Source organism: Pyxicephalus adspersus, chromosome 4, assembly GCF_032062135.1.
Source record: "Pyxicephalus adspersus chromosome 4, UCB_Pads_2.0, whole genome shotgun sequence".
NCBI classification, from domain to species: Eukaryota; Metazoa; Chordata; class Amphibia; order Anura; family Pyxicephalidae; genus Pyxicephalus; species Pyxicephalus adspersus.
The window spans coordinates 11,001,484-11,021,115 of NC_092861.1; the positions used below are offsets into that span (position 1 = coordinate 11,001,484).

The 19,632-nt window shown below is 35.2% G+C and overlaps 1 protein-coding gene and 1 long non-coding RNA gene across 2 annotated transcripts in view; both read left to right on the forward strand.

The window, feature by feature from the left end:
• LOC140328065 (uncharacterized) overlaps positions 1-19,632 on the forward strand; it is a 156,119-nt gene that overhangs the window by 28,932 nt on the left and 107,555 nt on the right. The window lies entirely within an intron of this gene.
• LOC140328058 (serotriflin-like) overlaps positions 8,420-19,632 on the forward strand; it is a gene marked incomplete in the record, with an annotated part of 16,473 nt that continues 5,260 nt past the window's right edge. Inside the window, 7 exon segments of the mRNA XM_072407381.1 lie at positions 8,420-10,599; positions 10,962-11,025; positions 12,673-12,756; positions 14,557-14,676; positions 16,066-16,185; positions 18,400-18,490; positions 19,281-19,423. Coding sequence (XP_072263482.1) covers positions 10,505-10,599; positions 10,962-11,025; positions 12,673-12,756; positions 14,557-14,676; positions 16,066-16,185; positions 18,400-18,490; positions 19,281-19,423 — 717 coding nt within the window.

Consider the following 19,632-nt stretch of genomic DNA (forward strand, 5'->3'; position numbering starts at 1 on the left):
AAAGACTCTCTGGCTCAAAGAAATGATTGGCCTTTAGGCCACATTACTAAAAAGTTCCCATATGAAAATGCACAAGTCCACAAGGTTGAGGTTAAAATTTCCAAACCAAAAGGGACCAAGCTGTTTACCGGACCCACACGTGAGCTGGTCCTACTGTTTATCAATCGAGGATTCTGGTAGTGGCGTCAGGCAGGAAGTATAATGTTCTCTGGACATAAGTTATTGTATTGCATTGGTTACAGTTGTAGCTTAATAATAATTAGGTAGGAATGCTCATATTTAGGTCCATGGGACCTTCTAGTGGCTATTTACCATGAGTAATCTATTGTAGTTCTGTGATGTAATTTCCTGCTTTGAGTAGAGATTTATGGGAAGAAGAAGATGGAGCTGCCATTTTCCTTAGCCTCATGGAAGAAGCAGTTGCCTAGTGTGTGCTCTATTATCAAGGCATTGCTGGTAAGAGATTAACCAATGTTTTAAAACTGTTTACTGTGTTGCAGCAGATGGTAGAAAGCATGTGTTAGTTATATGTGCTCATGTATTTCTAGGGGCTACAGTTATTGTTATATGCTACCAGATTGTATTCCTTATGCAATGTACATTGTATGATCATCTTAGGTAATGTTCTTACAGTGTGTTTGTTCATTTCTTTCTTTAGTTTACCCATTTCTACATCTGGTAATAAAGCTACAGATTTTCACACAAGTCTCAATTTATTGACTAGTAGAGTGGTGTTATCTTCCTGTTGAGCTGCATATAGACCCCGGGAGTACAGGTTGCAAGAACAGGACACGAGGGTACATTAATAGAATAAACTTTTGGATTTATTACTTATTATTTGGATTTAATTTTTATAACTTTATCACTGTAATCAATGTTTTATAATCAGATTACAATGCCAGGCCATACCTCCCCAGCGTACCAACGCTTTTCGCATCATCAATCAAGCCGAGGATGTGATGCAGAAGCTGGCCGGGGTTCACTAGAAGACGCCGCTAGATCATGTGGAGCAGGTTTTATGCTACTCCAAGTGTGGCTCGGGGTTACCGCTTTTGGTATATGAAATTCACCCCGAGCCACACTCAGGAATACCGCCAAATCAGTTTACCCCTAGGTATTTACCAGTGTCACAAGGTGTTTGCATACAGTTAAGTTTTTTAATTGTAATTGTAATTGTATTAAGAAAATTTTTATGAAAACAAAAAGCAAGAGGTACAAAAGAGATGGATGACAAAGTTTTATTATAATGCAGTTGAAAAAAAAAGGAAGAAAACAAAAAGGCAATTTAGAAATGTTAAATCCACAAACTATTAACTGGTAAATTTCAGGCATACCCCAAAAATGTTGTCGTATTAAATGCAGTCATCAGAACCAAAATCTAATATCCAATTAGCATGAAACAGGCTCACTTCTTACAAAAAATACACTGCCACTGTACTCGCTTATGCTTTACAAGTTGTAGTTGCAATCCAAAATGATGAAAAATAGATAGCAATTGAAAAGACAAGCTGGAGAGAAAAGAATTTGAAAGAAGGGATAAAAGGGATCTCTATCCAAGAACACATACTACAGATCTGCTAGCTCAAGTGTCATCAGGATTTTCCTTTCCTCAGCCAATTAGAGAGCACTAGAGGTGATGAATGGGGGGAGTTGTCCCCATCTAAGCTCTAGTGCCACACTGACAGGAGGATTCCCACGGCTATGCTCATGAAAGAATGCAGCTGTGGTAATCATCCTGTCATTGTGGGATACCCTGTAAAAAAATAAAAGTTTTTCACACAAATCACACACATTCAGTAAATTAATTTACCATTAAAGCCTCGTCTTTTTTTACACATATTTTTACACACAAATTCGCAAATTCGAATCACGTGTTTGTCGTGTTTGTCTATCCATATTCAAACAGCCATATTCGGGTCGAATATAAGGACAACCCGAATTCGAACACCAACACCATAAGTTACATGCTGTATTGCTGGTGCTGCAATTCTGTACATTTTATTTGAGAATTATTAAAGAAGTGTGCACTGATTATACAAAGAGTGATTTTGAGAAGACTTTGTCATCTAGCTTGAATATGTCTGTCATTTTATGTGATAAAAAGACATGTCTACGCAATAAAACTACAAGACTGTGTCAACATTTGCTGGTTTGAACACTTTCTTTTCTGTTTGCCTTTCTAAAAATAGTTGAATTTTGTTAAAGGTAAATAGTCCTTCTCGACTGCCCATTTTATTTATTTAAGTTCTTTTATAAGAATTATCTATTTAGAGATAATGAAGACTGTCAGTTTTCTGTTTCACAAGAGCTAGCAATTTTTAACAAACAATTTATATCACCCTTTTGGTTTTCTGACATCATAAATTCTTCTTTTATTTCATTTGCAGTGTGAATCTTGACCTGCACAGACCAACAATGTGATCAAGTACTGTGAGCCCATGTTGTTTTTAATGGCACAACAATTTCCATTACAGAATTATTTGTTGCTACTCCTCGGTCACCCAAGTTAATAAACAAGAGACAGTTTAGGCAATGGTACTCAATATGTATATGTACATATTGGGTGTGTTCCTGTTTGCTAAGTTGTCAAACATGTGTAGAATAATCACAGTAATTGGTATATGACATATACAACAAGGAAATTCAGCGAATAAATTAGAAGTCCAGTATTAGTACACTAAACAAGAAAGATCCCTGCAGACCTATGGCTTGGCATAAGCAAAGAAGATAAATATTTTTTTTTTTTTGCTTTTTTGTTTTTTTTTGTTCTGTTGCAGATCGATGCTGCATTTAAGTTCTTCTTTTTCTCATTAACCTTTAACCGTTTATTACTCCAGAATTCACCTAACAAAACATTTCTCCCCTCTACTCTGAAAATGAACAGCCCAGTACTCAAGACATGTAGACTAGTTTCCCCCTAGCAAGAAGGGTTTATGTCTTTTGCCCCTCTGCTATGAAAATACAATCATGCATACTCAATGCTCAAATGCCTGAAACGTAAAATTACAGTTTTTATTTTTAAGTAGCAGTTTTATTTTTATGTAGCAGGATAGCTGGCTGTACTTGCAGTCCATTAGTAATATTTTTATTTGCCAGATACTAAGAGAGACCACTTATGTTACAAAAGACTGTCAAAGACCACTTGCATGTACTTAAGACTGTTATGGACTGCTCATATATAACAAAACAATGCAGTACAAATATTGCAATTACAATCCTAACATTGGGTTTAATGGCCTCAAAAATAACCCCTAACATTGGTGTCAATCATTGCGATAGCCCCCAACACTGGTGTCGATGAATGCAAAAATAACTTTTAACTCACAATTTTGCTGTCAATACTACTGCAATAATAATGGGATTTGTGTCAGCACAGCAATAAACCCCCAGAATTTGTGCCACCATTGGTATTAGTGGGTTTATCAGAAAACAAATCTTTGTATATAAATGCAGTATCAGTGTCAGTGCTCCCTCTCTCCCACAATGTTGCCTCAGCTACCTTGCCAGATGCTATAATATACTTGATGTACATGTAGTCCCCGGGTTACATATAAGATTTGGAATGTAGGTTTGTTCTTAAGTTGAATTTGTATAAAGTCGGAACATGTACATTATTGTAATAAATGCAAATAAGACAGATGTTTGTCTGAACATAATATTAGGCAGCGTGGTGTCATGTGAATTAATCACAAGCAAAGCAAAAAAAAAATATGGAGCCTAGACATTCAATAACTTCTGTAGCAAGCTGTTCTTTGATATTATTATTATTATTATTATTATTATTAATATTATTAAACAGGATTTATATAGCGCCAACATATTACGCAGCGCTGATATGCAAAAAGAAACAGCTGCAGAGTTTGTCTTGGTCAATAAAGAGTTACAAGAGGCTGCAGAAAGAATTCAGTCCTTAGGATGACCCACAACCTCAGCTGTGTTTGGCAAAAGATTTCTTCTGCATTAATGAAACCGCCCCTCCCCCTCCAAGCCTCCATCCTGCCCGAGCAGGGAAGCCCCGTTCGTATCTAGGAGTCTACCTTTATATTTGATAGGCAAGAAGAATTAACACAAGTTAGGCAAACAATGCTGGAAAACTAAGATTTCCAGCATAGCAGTGCTATATAGGCTAGTCAATAGACTTCTGCAAATGTCATCAGCATCCCAACGCATCCCCAACTTAGCAGCAGTGGTGCTGAAAATGCCCCATTGTCTTTGGTTCAATAGTTCAATTGGCCTGATTTGAGTTCTCCCAAGACTGAACAGAATACATATTCATCAGTTCAGCTGGGTAACACAGCAAACCTGAAATGGAGCAGGTCCAGGACTTTTAAAACATTTTCTAACAAGTAGAAAATTACTTTTAAGAAATCCATTCCTGGTTTGCTGGAGTGCCCAGCTTCGTCAGTGACAGTTTATCCTCTCGTCTTGGAGAACTTAAATCAGGACCTTTGCATTAGATAATAAATCTTATATCAGCCTTCTAGTGGGTAACACGATATGAATCTAAATTTCAAAGTGAGAATTAAGTAAATATAAATCACTACTCAAAGAAGCAAACTCCATTCGACATTTTTTTGTTTGAATCAACTTATATTTGATTTTGACATAACAAGGATCTAGTGAAATGAACAATTTTGGGAAGAGTAAACCGGTACTTGTTTTACATTTAGACAATGAACAATACACCTATTACCCAACTTACGCCTTGAGGCATGTTGTATACCTTATTATTTTGGTCCATTTTCTTCCCTGGAAATAACATAATTACAATTTAATTGCAAAGTACATAGAGGAAGAATGAGTGATGGGCACAAGGAAGGAAAGAAAGTCAACAAGCATCTGTTCTTAGAACAAGTATCATTCTTTTTTTTTCTTCCTGTTGGAATGAAAAGAAACTGATACTCAAAACCTTCCATAGTCAGTCTTATAATTTATTGCCCTGCTGATTTTTTAAACAGCAACACAGACAAAAGTAAAACATACTTTTCTTTAGTAGATTTACGGAAGGCTAGAACCCCCTTTAAGATTGCATAATTATTATATTTATTTTTTGCTGTTTAAATTTTTGTTGCAGATTTTCACTCACTTGCTATCTAACAGAGCCTAAACAGCAATACAAACCCTGCTAGGAATAAAGATTACTGCAGTTTATTGTGGTTTTGCAAATCTAGTTTGTGCTTCCACTGGCATCCAGCAGGGGAGCTTGGTGCAGCCAGGTTACACATATCCCTTGTTATCTGAAGGATTATATATTCTGGCTTCACATGACCCACAGGGCCTTAAACTGGGTACACACGTGCAATTATTATTGTTGGAAAGGATCTTTCAAGATTCCAATGACTAAGGACTGCACGATGCATAAACGAGTGCTGTACATACAACGATGGAGCGAACAACATAATGAGGGGTTGATAATATACAGCAGCCATTTTAGGGTTTTCACCTATATAGCCTATACACTTTGTACTATAAAAACTGCAATAAACACTTACCTCAGGAAATTACCTCAGGGTAATTGAACCAAATTCTCACCACAGAGGATTGAACCAAATTCTCACCATAGAGGGGGAGGCTGGGAAAGTCCAAAAAAAAATTACAGTATGGTGACCCATCAAAGATTAAAGTGCTTGTGATCACATATTGAGGAGTTGATAATATACAGCAGCCATTTTGGAATTCACCTGTAGTGCCCAGCTTGTATTCATTAAAAAATACTTGTAGCTTATACTCCAAAAACTGCTATAAACACTTATAGTCAATGCATTACACATTATAGACACTAATATTGTAAAGGAACAAAGCTTTTAGAAGATAAAATGAATTTTACATTGAGCAAATTTGTCATAGAGTCTTACCTCAGGAAATTACCTCAGGAAAAGTCTTCTGTGCACTGAGTGGGTTGAACCAAATCCTCATCACAGAGGGGGAGGCTGGGAAAGTCCATAATAAAATTACAGTATGGTGACAGATCAGAGCTTTAAGTGCTTGTGATCACATAACAAGTAGTTGATAATATACAGCAGCCATTTTGGAATTCACCTGTAGTCTTACCTCAGGAAATTACCTCACCGAGGTAATTGCTATTGCTATTACCATTTATAGTCAATGCATTACACGTTTTAGACACTTATTATAAGGCTGGGTCTACATGGCCGTATTAAAAAAAAGCACATGTAAACGTTCCTATTGTGTTTATATACGCTTTTTAGGCACTTTTCTTACCGTTTTAAAGCTTGCCTTAAAAATGCTGTAAAACGCTGTTTTCCTGATTTTTTAATTTTTCCTGATTTAAATTTTCCATGCAAAAAGCAGTAATCCCGAGTCACACTCAGGGTCGCTAAAAACATCAAATAAAAACACTTACCTAGTTCGGTTGTCGCCCCCCGGCGTCCTGCTGGACCCCGCAGGTCTTTGGGACACGCAGGTCTTTGGGAAAGCAGGGACGATCATCGAGGTTTCCCGGTGACATTGGTGCGTGCGTCGGTACGGGCGGGAGGAGTGGCGGGAAATTCAAAAAATTTTGTATTGGATTCAATACAAAATATCTGTATTTAGTCAAATACAAAGAAATATTCATATAATATATATATATATATATAATTATAATATATATAATATATATGCTACTGTACAGTTATATTACATGTATCACTATTTTTTTATTTTAACAGATTTTTTTTTTTAATATAAAGTTTAATATTAAATTTATTAAATATTGGACATATTTCGGTGAGTTATGCCTAAGAATTATAGGCCTACAATGTAAAATAAATTTCCATACAAAAAAAATGTAACACTTTTTGCTTGGAAATACAGACAGAATTAAAATGCTAGGGGGTTAACAAAAACATTACCATAGAAAAGGAAGGGTGACATATGATATATGACTATGATAGAGATAATATATTGTGAGCCCCTTTGAGGGACAGCTACTGAAATGACTATAGTCAGTGTGAAGGGCTGCCTACTATGTCAGCGCTATATAAACACAATGTAATATAAATAATAAAAAATAAAAGGGTGCACCATTCCCAGTTAAATAATTCTGTCAAAATCTTTCCTTTACCTAATTATTTTAACTCACTGCAATCCTAAAACATTTGGTGAATATTCACCACAATACAATTTCACTCATGTTACAAAAGGGCCAATGTTTGCTATCAGGTGTGTTCTGCTTGCATTTGAGATCAGTCTAGAGAAATTTCTGAGATCAATAAGTCAGAGGCTTGCATAGAATATATAGCACTTGGGGCTGATTTTCATTTGACACCTCCGCAAAATCAAAATATATATTTTTTCAATTGAATAATATATATTCATGCCAATAAAAAATATGTCACATCCAAAAAAAAATTTATGAACTAGGAATTTTGGAACTAGCAAAAGAAACCACACAGAGAAGTTCAGTGATTGACATGATACAATAAAATTGTTACTATGTGACTTAATCAAAAATATATCCTTTGAGTAATAGAAGACATTTTATATTCATTGCTCACATCTACCAATATAAATATAGGAAACGAATAATTGTATTAACAACATAAAACAGCACGTGTTACGTGATATATATACTTATTCTATATATAAAAGGATGGTGTGTAACGGAAAAAGAATATCTATCTATCTATAGGACTCTAAGATTCATGAAATAGGGAATCCCATCATGAACCCCCTGGCAGAAGACTGTACTGTAACTCCTATTGATTTTTCTGTATTACACAGTGCTGTGTAAAGTTGTTTTGTATAACTCTGATGCAACCAAGGGGGTCTTCATATTAAGGTAGCAGTCCAAGTGGACCTAGGGTTGTCCCTATTATTATTAGTATTACACAGTATTTATATAGCACCAATATATTATACAGCCCTTCACAAAGTCCATAGTCGTGTCACTAGCTGTCCCTCAAGGGGCTCACAATCTAATGTCCCTACCATAGTCATATATCTTTAATATAGTCTAAGGTCAATTTTCCGCTAACCAACTGCATGTTTTTGGAATGTGGGAGGAAACTGGAGTGCCCAAAGAAAACCCACCCAAACTTGAGGAGAACCTGCAAACTCCATGCAGATATTGTCCTGGTCCAAGATTTGAACCTGGGACCTAGCTCTGCTATATACTAACCTCTGGGTCACAGTGTTGCCCCGGATCTATGTGGCATGTAACATCTATGTCCCTATCACATGGATAATTATGATTACTGAATAGTGATTAATGAAGCCAAGAAGGCCACTTTAGTCTAAGCAGGAAGCTAAAGTTATGGTATGGTTAAGCTCATCCTTAAAGCGTACCTAAACTCAGAAATTTTACATAACATAAAAGGGTGGACATTCCTTTTATTTAAAGTAAAAGTTTTGTTTGTTAGGTTTTTTTTAAGTAAATTAAAAAAAAGGGTGTAGCAACCCCCCCCCCCCCTTAATTCTCAGTTAATAATGGGAACGCAGAGCCTCCTGGGAAATCTACGTCATGCATCCCGGGAGGCTCTTGGCTGCTCCTTCTGCGCATGCCCGATCATTTAAATTTTGATGTTTTGAATTTACTGTTGATAGATTATTTTGATATGCCATTTAGTACTCTGATTTTATTTTGTTTGAAATAAATACAAGGCAATGACTTGTTAACCCTGAGTGTAATTTGACGTCTGAATTCTTTACCCCCTTTGCTAATCATCCCACACCTGGAAATTTGCTTCCCCCAGATATATATATATATATATATATAATGTCCATTTGCATTAATATATGAGTAAACTTATTTTCGATGCAGTATAATTACCTGACCTTGACTAAGTATCAGCCTGTGACCCCTTGCTGCATAATATTTTGGCGCTTTATAAATCCTGTTTATTATCATTATTAATAATATTATTAATAATAATAATTATTATTGTACTGCTTCTCTTTTTTGTCTAGTGAGGGTGGGATGAAAACTTGCAAGTGTTAAAAACATATGGCAGAGAAATATTAGGTCCCATGCCCCATCATACAAAGTTCTGCTTTATTAAACAGCTGTAAAAAATCTCAGGACCCATATACTGTATGTATTTCATCTGTGTTTTCAGGTAATTTCCTGAAGCCAAGCTTTAAAAATGTTACCCTGATGATCAGGTTCATGCAAATCTGTAAGATCAATATCAGATCTGAGCATGAGCAAACATATGTTTAACAAGATTATTAAAACACTCAGGCTGGTTTCCTGAACAGTGACCTTTGACAAAGTTTGTGTATCTATTACTTAAACAATAACTTATATGAACTCAGATGAACTTTGTCATACTGATTACAAAGCTCACTTACATATTCGCCTTGTCTGACAAGGGAGTTGCATGTCATAATCAGCCTTTGTATTGTTCTCACTTGGACCATTTCACCTTTACTTACTTACTTATGTCATCCTGATTAGATGAATATCTTCTCACTGAATATAAAGCAAGCTTCTCACACCTGACAACTGTGACACAACAATATTGCAGCACTATTGTTAAGAACATAAAGTACAATAGTAGGGTTTTATTACCCAAATAACTCATAAACATACAGCACGTTTAATATTATTTTTTCTATCATGGCATGATATCACTGGAATTCTAAAAATGATAAATAAAAATGTAAAGATGTTGCACAACTGATGGTATTTCCATGCAAGCCTTTCAGCTTATGCGCTTTGTTTTGCAGGTCATAAATTTCTTTTTGATAAGATGCTATAAACTATTGCACATGGTCAATTGATTTGATGGGTGCCAACAACTTGGAATCACTTTATATTTTATAAACATAGTGGTAATGTAAAATTTGTACGATCTGCCACTGGCACATTTGGTGGACATCTTGGCTAAAATTTCAGATGTTTTGGAAGTCATATGACAAGGCACTCTCCTATGTGTTTATATTCACTTTCTCTTTAACACTGGTGTTAACCTAAACCTCCACTCCAAGTCGGCAAATTTCATGACATTGTACTATTTTTATACACCTTGAAAGTGAAACTGTTTCCTAAAAGACCTAGGAACACCTTATCTTTAGATGGACTACAGTTTTGAAATTTACAATAAAGAAGATTCAGTCTTTGAATGGGCTTCTAAAACTTGTAGAGGATGACAAAATCTCAAAATAAAGGTGGAATAATAAATCATGTTTTAGATCTCCTACAGGAATACCCCCTAAAAACTATAATATCGCTCTCATGAAAAACATGAACACACGTGTGTTGCACACAGCCACAAACTCACAAAGCCTTACCTTGTCACATGCTGAACCTTTGGATAATTTTACACCCTAAAAGCTATAATTAGTATTACTTTATTACATAAAAATGCACACAACATTCCATCAGAATTCTGTTTACGGGCAGTCATGCATTCTTCAAAACCAGCCAAGGAAATATACAGGCAGGTGTTTTATATTTTATTATTACAATGTGTCTCAATGATGAAGTCTTAAAAAAAAAGTTGAATTAAAAGCAAACAGGAAGTTAGTAAGGAAGTGTTCCTTGAACTGTGTTATATATATGGCTCTGCAAGTAGGGATAACCAACATTACCTGGAGGACTGGTTTTTATACAAACCTCCAAGAAAAAAATCAACTGCCTCTATCCATAATAAGGTAATATAATTTTATCACAAACAGGGATTAACTTTACGTTATTATCATCAACTTTCTGCATGAATGCTGTGTGACAGATTCTCAATAATATTTTAATGAATGGTTTGTAAGAGCTCCCTCTACTGGTTATCTAAATAACAGGCAGAACTGTTAGCATCCTTCCTGAACAACTGTAATGAAAAAATACAGGATAAAATACCTAAATAATGTATTGTTTACTGTGAAATCTTAGTGTTAGAGGTCTTACTTGCATGTAGATAAACAACAAAGCAAATACGATTGTCCGTACTATTAATTAACACTGAATGTATCTGTGATATCATAATACGATTAGTATATCTGTTGTTCCTTTTTTTTTACAGAAATAAAATGCTGCCACTTATTTTTATGTGCTTCGTAAAGCTTCTGGAACACACAGTAGTACTCGTATGTATATAAAATAAAAAAATTGCTTTAAAGATATATTTGACTGTAAATGTATAAATTACTTAAAAATTACATTCCTTCTACTTGCTGCCTTTTTAAATGTTCTTTTTCACCTCTTCACTTATCCTATTCTTTTTCTTACTTCCTGCTCTCCTCCTATTTTTATTTCATCATCACATTTAATATCCTGCTTTTACATATTTTCTCTCATTTTCTTTTCTCTCCTCTTTTTTGTACATATCTTTTCTTTGCTTCTCCTTGCTTCTGTACTCTCCTTTTTTTCTAATCCCTGCTTCTCTTCTCTCCCTTTTTTACCCTCCCTGCCCTTGTTCTTGCTATTCTTTTCTCTCTTCACCTTGCTTATTATCCACATCCCTTCCTTGCCCTCTTCTCTGGTTATTCTTCCCCTCCACCCCTCTCCTTTCTGTGCCACTTTTTAATACCCCTCCTCTTACCTTTTCCTCTCCCCTCCTTTCCTCTGCTTAAATTGTCTCTTCTCATGCTGGTTATTTGGTTAATTGATTGGCTCATAAAAAATATAGCTTGAGATACACTTAATCCTAAAAATGTAATCCATAATTACACGTAACTACAAATTGAAAAAAGACAAAAATTCATCTAGTTCAATCATTAGGAACAAAAAATCAACTTACTGGAAAACTTGCGTGTTCTAGACAGAAATGTATGCACATAATTGATCCAGAGGAAGGCAAAATACCCCTTATAAAGCATTGTTCAATTTACCCAGACAGGGAAAAAACCCTCGTAATTCCGTAAGGTAAACAGATATTACCTAGATCAACAGTCTATTGAATGTGCAAAAACTACTTTGAGGGAGTCTGTTCCACATTAATAGTTGTTACCATAAACAATCCCTTCCTTGGACCATGTATATATTTATATAGGGTGATCGTACCTCCCCTTAAATGTCCCATAATCCTAATTGATATGTTATTAACAAATTCCAAAGTTGTCATAGAGTACAGCATATAAATGTTTTCATTAGGTTTGTGCTCATAATCAGAGTTTATATTTTAATATTTCAGTGAAGGTAGACACTGGAAACCAATCAATCCATAAGTAGTATCTGAAATTGTGTCATATAGAATAGTCTTCTTAAAGAGAGTCCACAAAGCAAAAAAGAAAATAAACTACAAATAGACTCCACTTTCATCAATGAAGCTGGGTGATCCAGCAAACCTGAAATGGATCTGGTCCAGTATTCAAAACATTTGTTAGCAAATACCAAAATGACTTTGAACCATTCCAGGTTTGCTGGATCACCCAGCTTCAATGAGGAAAGAGTATCCTGTCCAACCTTGGAAAGCTTTATTAAATCAGGCCCATTGGTGGAAACTAAAGTCACAACCTCAGCACAGAAAGACAAATGAAGCTGTTATCCACCACTCAGCCAATTAAAAAAAAAATTAAAAACTTGACACAAATGTCAATCTGATCAAAAGTTGTTACACAAATTTGGAATAAATGATTTATTTTGGATCCCCCTTTACTGTATGTCCTGCGTTTTTTCTGTGTTGGACTTGTGAAGAAGTGTTTGATGTACACCCCAATATTTCTGTTCTACATAGCATGGTGGAGGTAGAGTGGTTACTGTTGTCTTAATTTAGATTTTTTTTTTATTTTTAGGGTCATCCACAAACAATTGTTTTTGAACATGGAATTCAAAATAAGAGCAAGGGTGTGATTTCATATGCTCAAGATGTTGTTGATGTGAGTAATTAATCTCAGTTATTATATGATTTCAACGATAAATTACTATGCTTGCAGTAAACATAAAAAGGAAGTCAGTTAAAACGGCATGTAGGTTTTTAATTTTTCTATCATTTACAAATTTACCGGACATATTTAAAACACTTTGGTAAATTGTATTAAATGCAAGATGTGTATGTACCTGAATTTGACCCTGTGTCAGCCATACCCATATAGCAGAGATCGAGATGGGTCGGGATGGATTTTTTGGAAGAAAAACTTATTTTGTTATCTTTTAATAGGATTTTCAATTCTATCTTGTTTTTTTTGTTTTTTGGTTGCTGTTTTGGCTGGCAGGTAAGTAAAGTAGCAGGGGTCACTTTTATGATTATATGTGCACTTTGAGCTCTGTATAAAACATTGTTTCTTTTCAACAAAACAATAATAAAATCACTAGCTGCACAGTACAGAAACCTAGAGCAATCATTCCGCATTCATTTTACTGATCAGATCAGGACCTGTGGTTGAACAAGGTACTTAGCACTTTGCTTTTTGCATCACTTTCCTGAATAAACACAGCAATCTGGCCAACTCCATTCTCTCATGGGTATAAAATTATGAGCAAACACACCAACAAATGATACAATGCAAAAAGTTCATGATGACGGTTATAGGATAAAGAACGCTTAAAAAAAAAAATACTTACAATTACAGAGGTGCAATACACAAGGAAGGCAAAATACAGTAAAAACAGATCATGTGATGATATGAATTATCCCAATTTGAGAAAAAGGTTTTACCCCTATATATATTTTTTTTGGCAGGACAATACTTGACTAAGTTGGGGTAATGCTGCTTATCTATATAGGTCTTAACATACATTGTTTATATAGGTCTATATATATATATCTATATAGGTCTTAACACACATTGTTTTGCAATATATAACTTTGATTTTCTTACTTTGCGTATTGTACCCTTATGATTGTGCCAAAAGAGCTTCTTGCCCTTATATAGCTTTATTTAAGTAACTTTTTGCATCATTGAAGACATTATTGAAGTGCTTACTTATCATTTTAAAAACATAAATGTCTGGCTGTAAGGAACACAACCTTTTCTGAAGGTGGCCCCCTCTCTGTTTTTCATACTTTATCTTTTACTCTTTGTTTCTGTTGTGCAAATGAGCAAGAGATCTGTTGGTCACTAAACAGGACTACATAGGGCTGCATCATATAAATGAATGTTGGAAGGCACCTCATTCACGTGAGCTCCTCTGCTCACCTCCATTCCGCAGTTCCACAATTGAAATAGGAATAGAAACCCCAATATAACTGAATGCCAAAATGTATTTTATTGTAATGCCATATTCACTTGTTTGCCAGAAAAGTGTGCACCAAAACTACAAGTTTATGTATCACACTTAAAAAAAAAAAGAACGGATTTATTCAATGTTCAATATTGTATTCAAAACTTTAAAAAAATTGCCATATTTATCATAAATTGGTATGAAAATTTGACAGTTATGACGCACCTATCTATTTCTTAATGTCCTGAAGCAAAGAGGATTCTGTAATCTCTGCATATCCCAAAGCAACCATCTCTGCTGTGACTCTTTTGGCTCCACTGGGATTCTCTGTGGCCATTGGTAATGTAACTCTTTCACATGTGGAGAAGTAATTTTGTCTCCAGCATTTAGGTCTTTTATCAGAGAGGAAGCCAGGGAAAAGTTTTTTTTTTTTTGGAAAGTGTGAGTTTTCTTCTGCTAGATGTTTACTTTAAAAATGTTATACAAGTATTTTACAATTTGTTGTCCACCTACAGGCTGTAGCATTTTTACCGCCTAATGAGGAAGAATTTTTCAATACAAAGCACAATAAAGTTGTAAAGAAAAGGTCAGCTGGAAGACCAGTGGATCTGCCTGCAGATGTTGTAAAGGCGATGGTGAGTCAAGGATTTGAGCAAATGTCAAATGTTTGCTTTGAGGTATAGACTAACATTATAGCAAGGACCTGGAGGTGCTCAATACAATCTTTGGTTTTCTTTTGGAGTGAAATCAGTATATTTATTTGAGGTTTAAAATAAAATGTAAGAATATATACACTTGCATTTCTTAAAATACCCAATAACCCCCCCCCCCCCAGACACACACACACACTTCTAGCTTTTCCTTTTAAGCCCCTTAGATTATCATATAAAAAAATTCCCTTACCTAGGTCCTTTCCCTAATTCCCTTACCTAGCTGCGTACACACTTGCAATAATTATCGTTGGAAACGAACAACTAACGACCGATCGTCCGATAATCGTTAACAAAAAAAGTGCACAACAGTGCCGACGAGCGAGGATTGACACTGGAAACAAACAACCATCCCAGCGGATCTGATTGGGCAACGATTGTTCGCAATCTTTTGTGTGTAAGGTCGTTAAGTGATCGTGGGTTGTTCTGTGATACACCTTCTCCTTTACATGTCACTTTGTGCATCATTCAAACAATTGTATCTAGCGTGTATACACTATTGGTGGGTTATATTTGAGCGATCGTATTGTTACAACAATGTACAGAATTGTGCACAATACGATAATTTAAAATAATTGTGCATAATCGTGCATAATTGTTAGTCGTTTGTTTTCTAACGATAATAATTGCAAGTGTGTACCTAGCTTATTTACTTATTTACCACTTCCATCAAAGGTGACTCACACATTTTTCACATCTGAGCCAGGAAATCTAGGTTGGCACCTGTTGAAGATGTTATTATCAGGTATGGATGCCACCACTGGAAGAGCACCTAACTAACTCTAATTAGCTAGAGTTTTACTGCTATCCAACGGTGTTAGTGAACAAAGGGGACATCTTCCAAAAGAAAAGTGTAAAAAATGTGTTTTTTTCTACAAATGTGTATTTCTGGCTATGTTTAACTTTGGTGTACCGAAAAAATACATGCCACAGACAATATTATGCTTTGAGGCTTTACAGTTAACTCAAAAAGGCGGGTGGCCTGAAAAATGTATTTTCCAAAAGATACCTTAACCTTGACCTACAGAAAAAAATACATGCTTTTTCAATTTGTTTTACTGTGAGTATCTGTTCACCTTTTCAATGCTCCAATCAGCCATCGGTAATGACAAGAGCAAGCACTCAAAGTAGTTTATTTATAAATGTTTTTACTCAAGATGCACCTAACTTTGCCAAAATTTTTAATTGGATTTAACTAGCAAATGTATTTAGAAACTGACCCTAATGAGTTTCATTAATAACTTAGTAATCTGTTTTAGTCATTTGTTTTTTTCTTTACATTTCACTATAAAATCATTACTCTTATCTCTTCAGATGGACAAACCAATTTCATATTTTTCACCATCCACTGGGATGAATAAGAAAATTATTCTTGATGCCCATAATAAGTACAGATGTAAAGCCGATCCACCTGCAAAGAATATGCTGAAAGTTGTGAGTAAGATGGAATAATCAAATTTTTTTGTAATAGTAAAAAGTATACATTAGAGAAGAGGACTAATCGCCAGACCCCTAAAGTGGGCTTTTCACTTTCCATAAACCATTTTATCTAAGCTAAAAATAACCTTTTGGAAGGGGGGGGGGGGGGTAAAATCCTTGTAATGCATTCCCTTAAACTTTGCTTCAAACATTCCCTGGTAGGAATCAGTTACTGCTGATATTGAAACACATGGGCCAGGAAGGAATGTCTTATTCCCCGTTTTATAAATAGAGGCTTTTTTCCATCCATTCACCCATCCAAAACCTGATGAAGAAGGCATTTTTATGACCCCTGAAATGTGTTAGCTCTGTCTGTTTTCGTCAGTTTTCGTACATAACACTGTACCCAGGAAATATATTCTTGATATTAGGTGTTTCAACAGAAATGTAATTGACCATTGATTGGAACTAATATTTATAGTGCAGAACCTTTGTGTTTCAAAATTGTAATATTCCCTGCTGTATACCACAGCACTTTTCACCGCAAACAGCCTAAATTAAGGACCCAACAGAAGTGTATGTAACCCGCTTGTATTCCAACACAATAAGTGGTCTGACAACATTGTCATTCATGTGTCTGCATTTCTTCTGTAAGCATCACAAGAATAGGAAATGAAAAATGTCTGCAAAGGTAAACAACAATGCAGTCATTTATTTTTCTGCACTCTGTCCAAAGATACATATTGGCTAGATTATACTTTACAGCAAAACATGTCTGTGAGAGAAATACACAATTTTCCATTGCTGATCCATAGAGATAGTACATCAAAGAGATAAATAAGAATCTATGATGAAGGGAATGGTGACAAATAATAGATAGATAGATAGATAGATAGATAGATAGATAGATAGATAGATAGATAGATAGAAATCCGTCGAAAGGCTGAGTGATGCAGAAAATTCCACTTGCTTCCCTGAATCAGCACATTCTATACTACTATTTAGCATTTAGGTTACATAGACACATATTGTAAGGTAACTATTCTGTGTGGTTATGAACCCCAGAATTGACTTTCAACTGTCATCTCATTATTAGGTCTTTTCATAGCCTGTACCTTAAAAAGAAAAAACAATGCAACATTTTGTGCAGCATGATAATGTTATATAAAAAACAGGCATCTCTGTAACAATGCTTCCAAGATTTTTTAGTGCCCATTCTGCTACTCAATATTAAATGACAGGCTAACTTTCTTTGAAAAACACTTTCTTGAGTTCCTTTAGCAGAGACCAAATGACAAGGTCAAACTTCACAACAGAAACATTTTTACATTTATCCTTTTTGAATCCTTATCGAAGAGCAAATCCTATTTTGATTTTGATTAAAATTTGAACAAATTGTGGATGGGTGGCAAAGGCAAAATATAAGCAAGGAAACTGGAGCAATGGGAAAAGTGAACCTGACAAGGAAAACAAATACAATTAGTAAAAATAGGTTCAAATTCACAAGTGAAACATTTATAAATACCCCCTTAGACTATGTACTGACAATATCTGCTGTTAATGTGAAGAAGTCCTTCTAATTGTACATTTGACTATTAACCTCCTTAGTGGTAACCTCGAGTTGCTACAAGTGGTAACCCCGAGTCACACTGGGGGTTGGAAAACCTAGGGAAGGTTAGTAAATGAGCGCTTACCTGATCCGCCAGGGTCCTGCGCCGTATAGTGTTGCAATCCCTGTCTTCTTTCTTCTTCCTGCTTCTGCATCCGATGAGTCACCGGGGGAGTTCCCGGTGACATTGGTGCATGTGTACGTCCCAGCCGGGCAGGGCGCGAAATTCAAAATCCATTTGTATTGCATTCAATACAAAATAACTGTATTGAATGCAATACATTGGATTTTTATGGGTAAAAGCAGTACACTGTTTTCAAGAACATGTATTTTACAGTATATATAATAGTATGAGTATACTATTTTTAATTATTGTTTTTTAATTAATTAATTATTTTTTTTAAATATATAGATTTTTTTAATTTATTCTATTTATTGTTTTTAAATGATTTTGTGTTTCAAACTTTATTATACTCATACTATTATATTATACTGTAAAATACATTTTCATGAAAAACAATGTACCGCTTTTAGACATGTAAAACCGGAAAGAAATGAACCGCTAGGGAGGTTAATGATGGCAACTTCAGTAGTTTCAAACTTAACACCTATGATTTTAGATATGGAATGATGAAGCCGCAAAAAGTGCTGAGGCTTGGGCAAAGAAATGTATACAAGGGCACAGTCCTGTTTCTGAGAGAACTATAACAGGTAAGCCAATTTATATTCCATTCAGAATACCTTATACCATCACAACCATAAACACATATGCATACAAACACATATGGTCCATCCCTGACAATACAATCTTACCTAGACATATCATAGATTTAAACCTTGTTTTCTTTAGACAGAAGGATATTTATGATTATTGATAATGAAAATGAATTGCAAAGGACTGTAAAACTAGTCCTTACCACTGTACCTTGTAAAACTTATTTGACAGAATGAATTATTGGGTAATACATCCTCTCTTGCAATCAAGAAAATGACAACAGATCAGATATTTTGCTTTTAAACTTTCCTAAGGTGTAAGATTTGCCCAGAAGAAGCATGGGTTGGCTAGCCTCCTGAAGAGGCCCAGAATGTGCCCTGCTCTGTTAGAGCTAGTTCTCACTAATAAGCAGCAATCCTAAACCATATACAGGTCAAGTGAAAGTTGGAGATGAAAGGTAGTTTAGATTGGTAGGTTGGACCAAGAATTTTGGAACAAGCTATGAAAGGCAATAGTTATAACTCTATAACTATAGTTAAAATCTCTTCTTAGTACCAGAGAAAATGTTTGGTAATGCAATGACAGATGGCTGGAGTGGGAGATGGGGTTGCAATGACTAATAACACAAATGTGTACCCTCAATAGTGGGGTTAGGGGATCCCTTTAGTTGTGCCTATAGGCTCACTTACATTAGTAAAGTCATAGATATGAAATCAGAGAATTAAGCAAGAACAGGATAGTCAGGTTTTTTTTGATAATTTAATAATATTTATTATTTATTGTCAGATTTCAAGTGTGGGGAAAATATATTTCTGGCACCATACAAAGTGACCTGGGATGTTGTGGTTGACTGTTGGCACAGTGAAATTGTCGACTTTGATTATGGGATAGGACCAAAAAATGATGCAGTGACTGGACATGTTACTCAGGTAGGACTAAAAATAATGTAACATTGTGGTCTGACACTTAAATTGTGGCTATCAAGTAGTTATCTCTCTGTTTAATTTCAACAATAAGCTAGTCATTATGAAAACAAAGGAAGAATACAAATTGTCATGTTTGCAAAAGTGGATACTGAATGTGCTCCCTCCTAGACGGATGACCGGTCTCATTCCTAGCGTCATACTCAACAATTCCT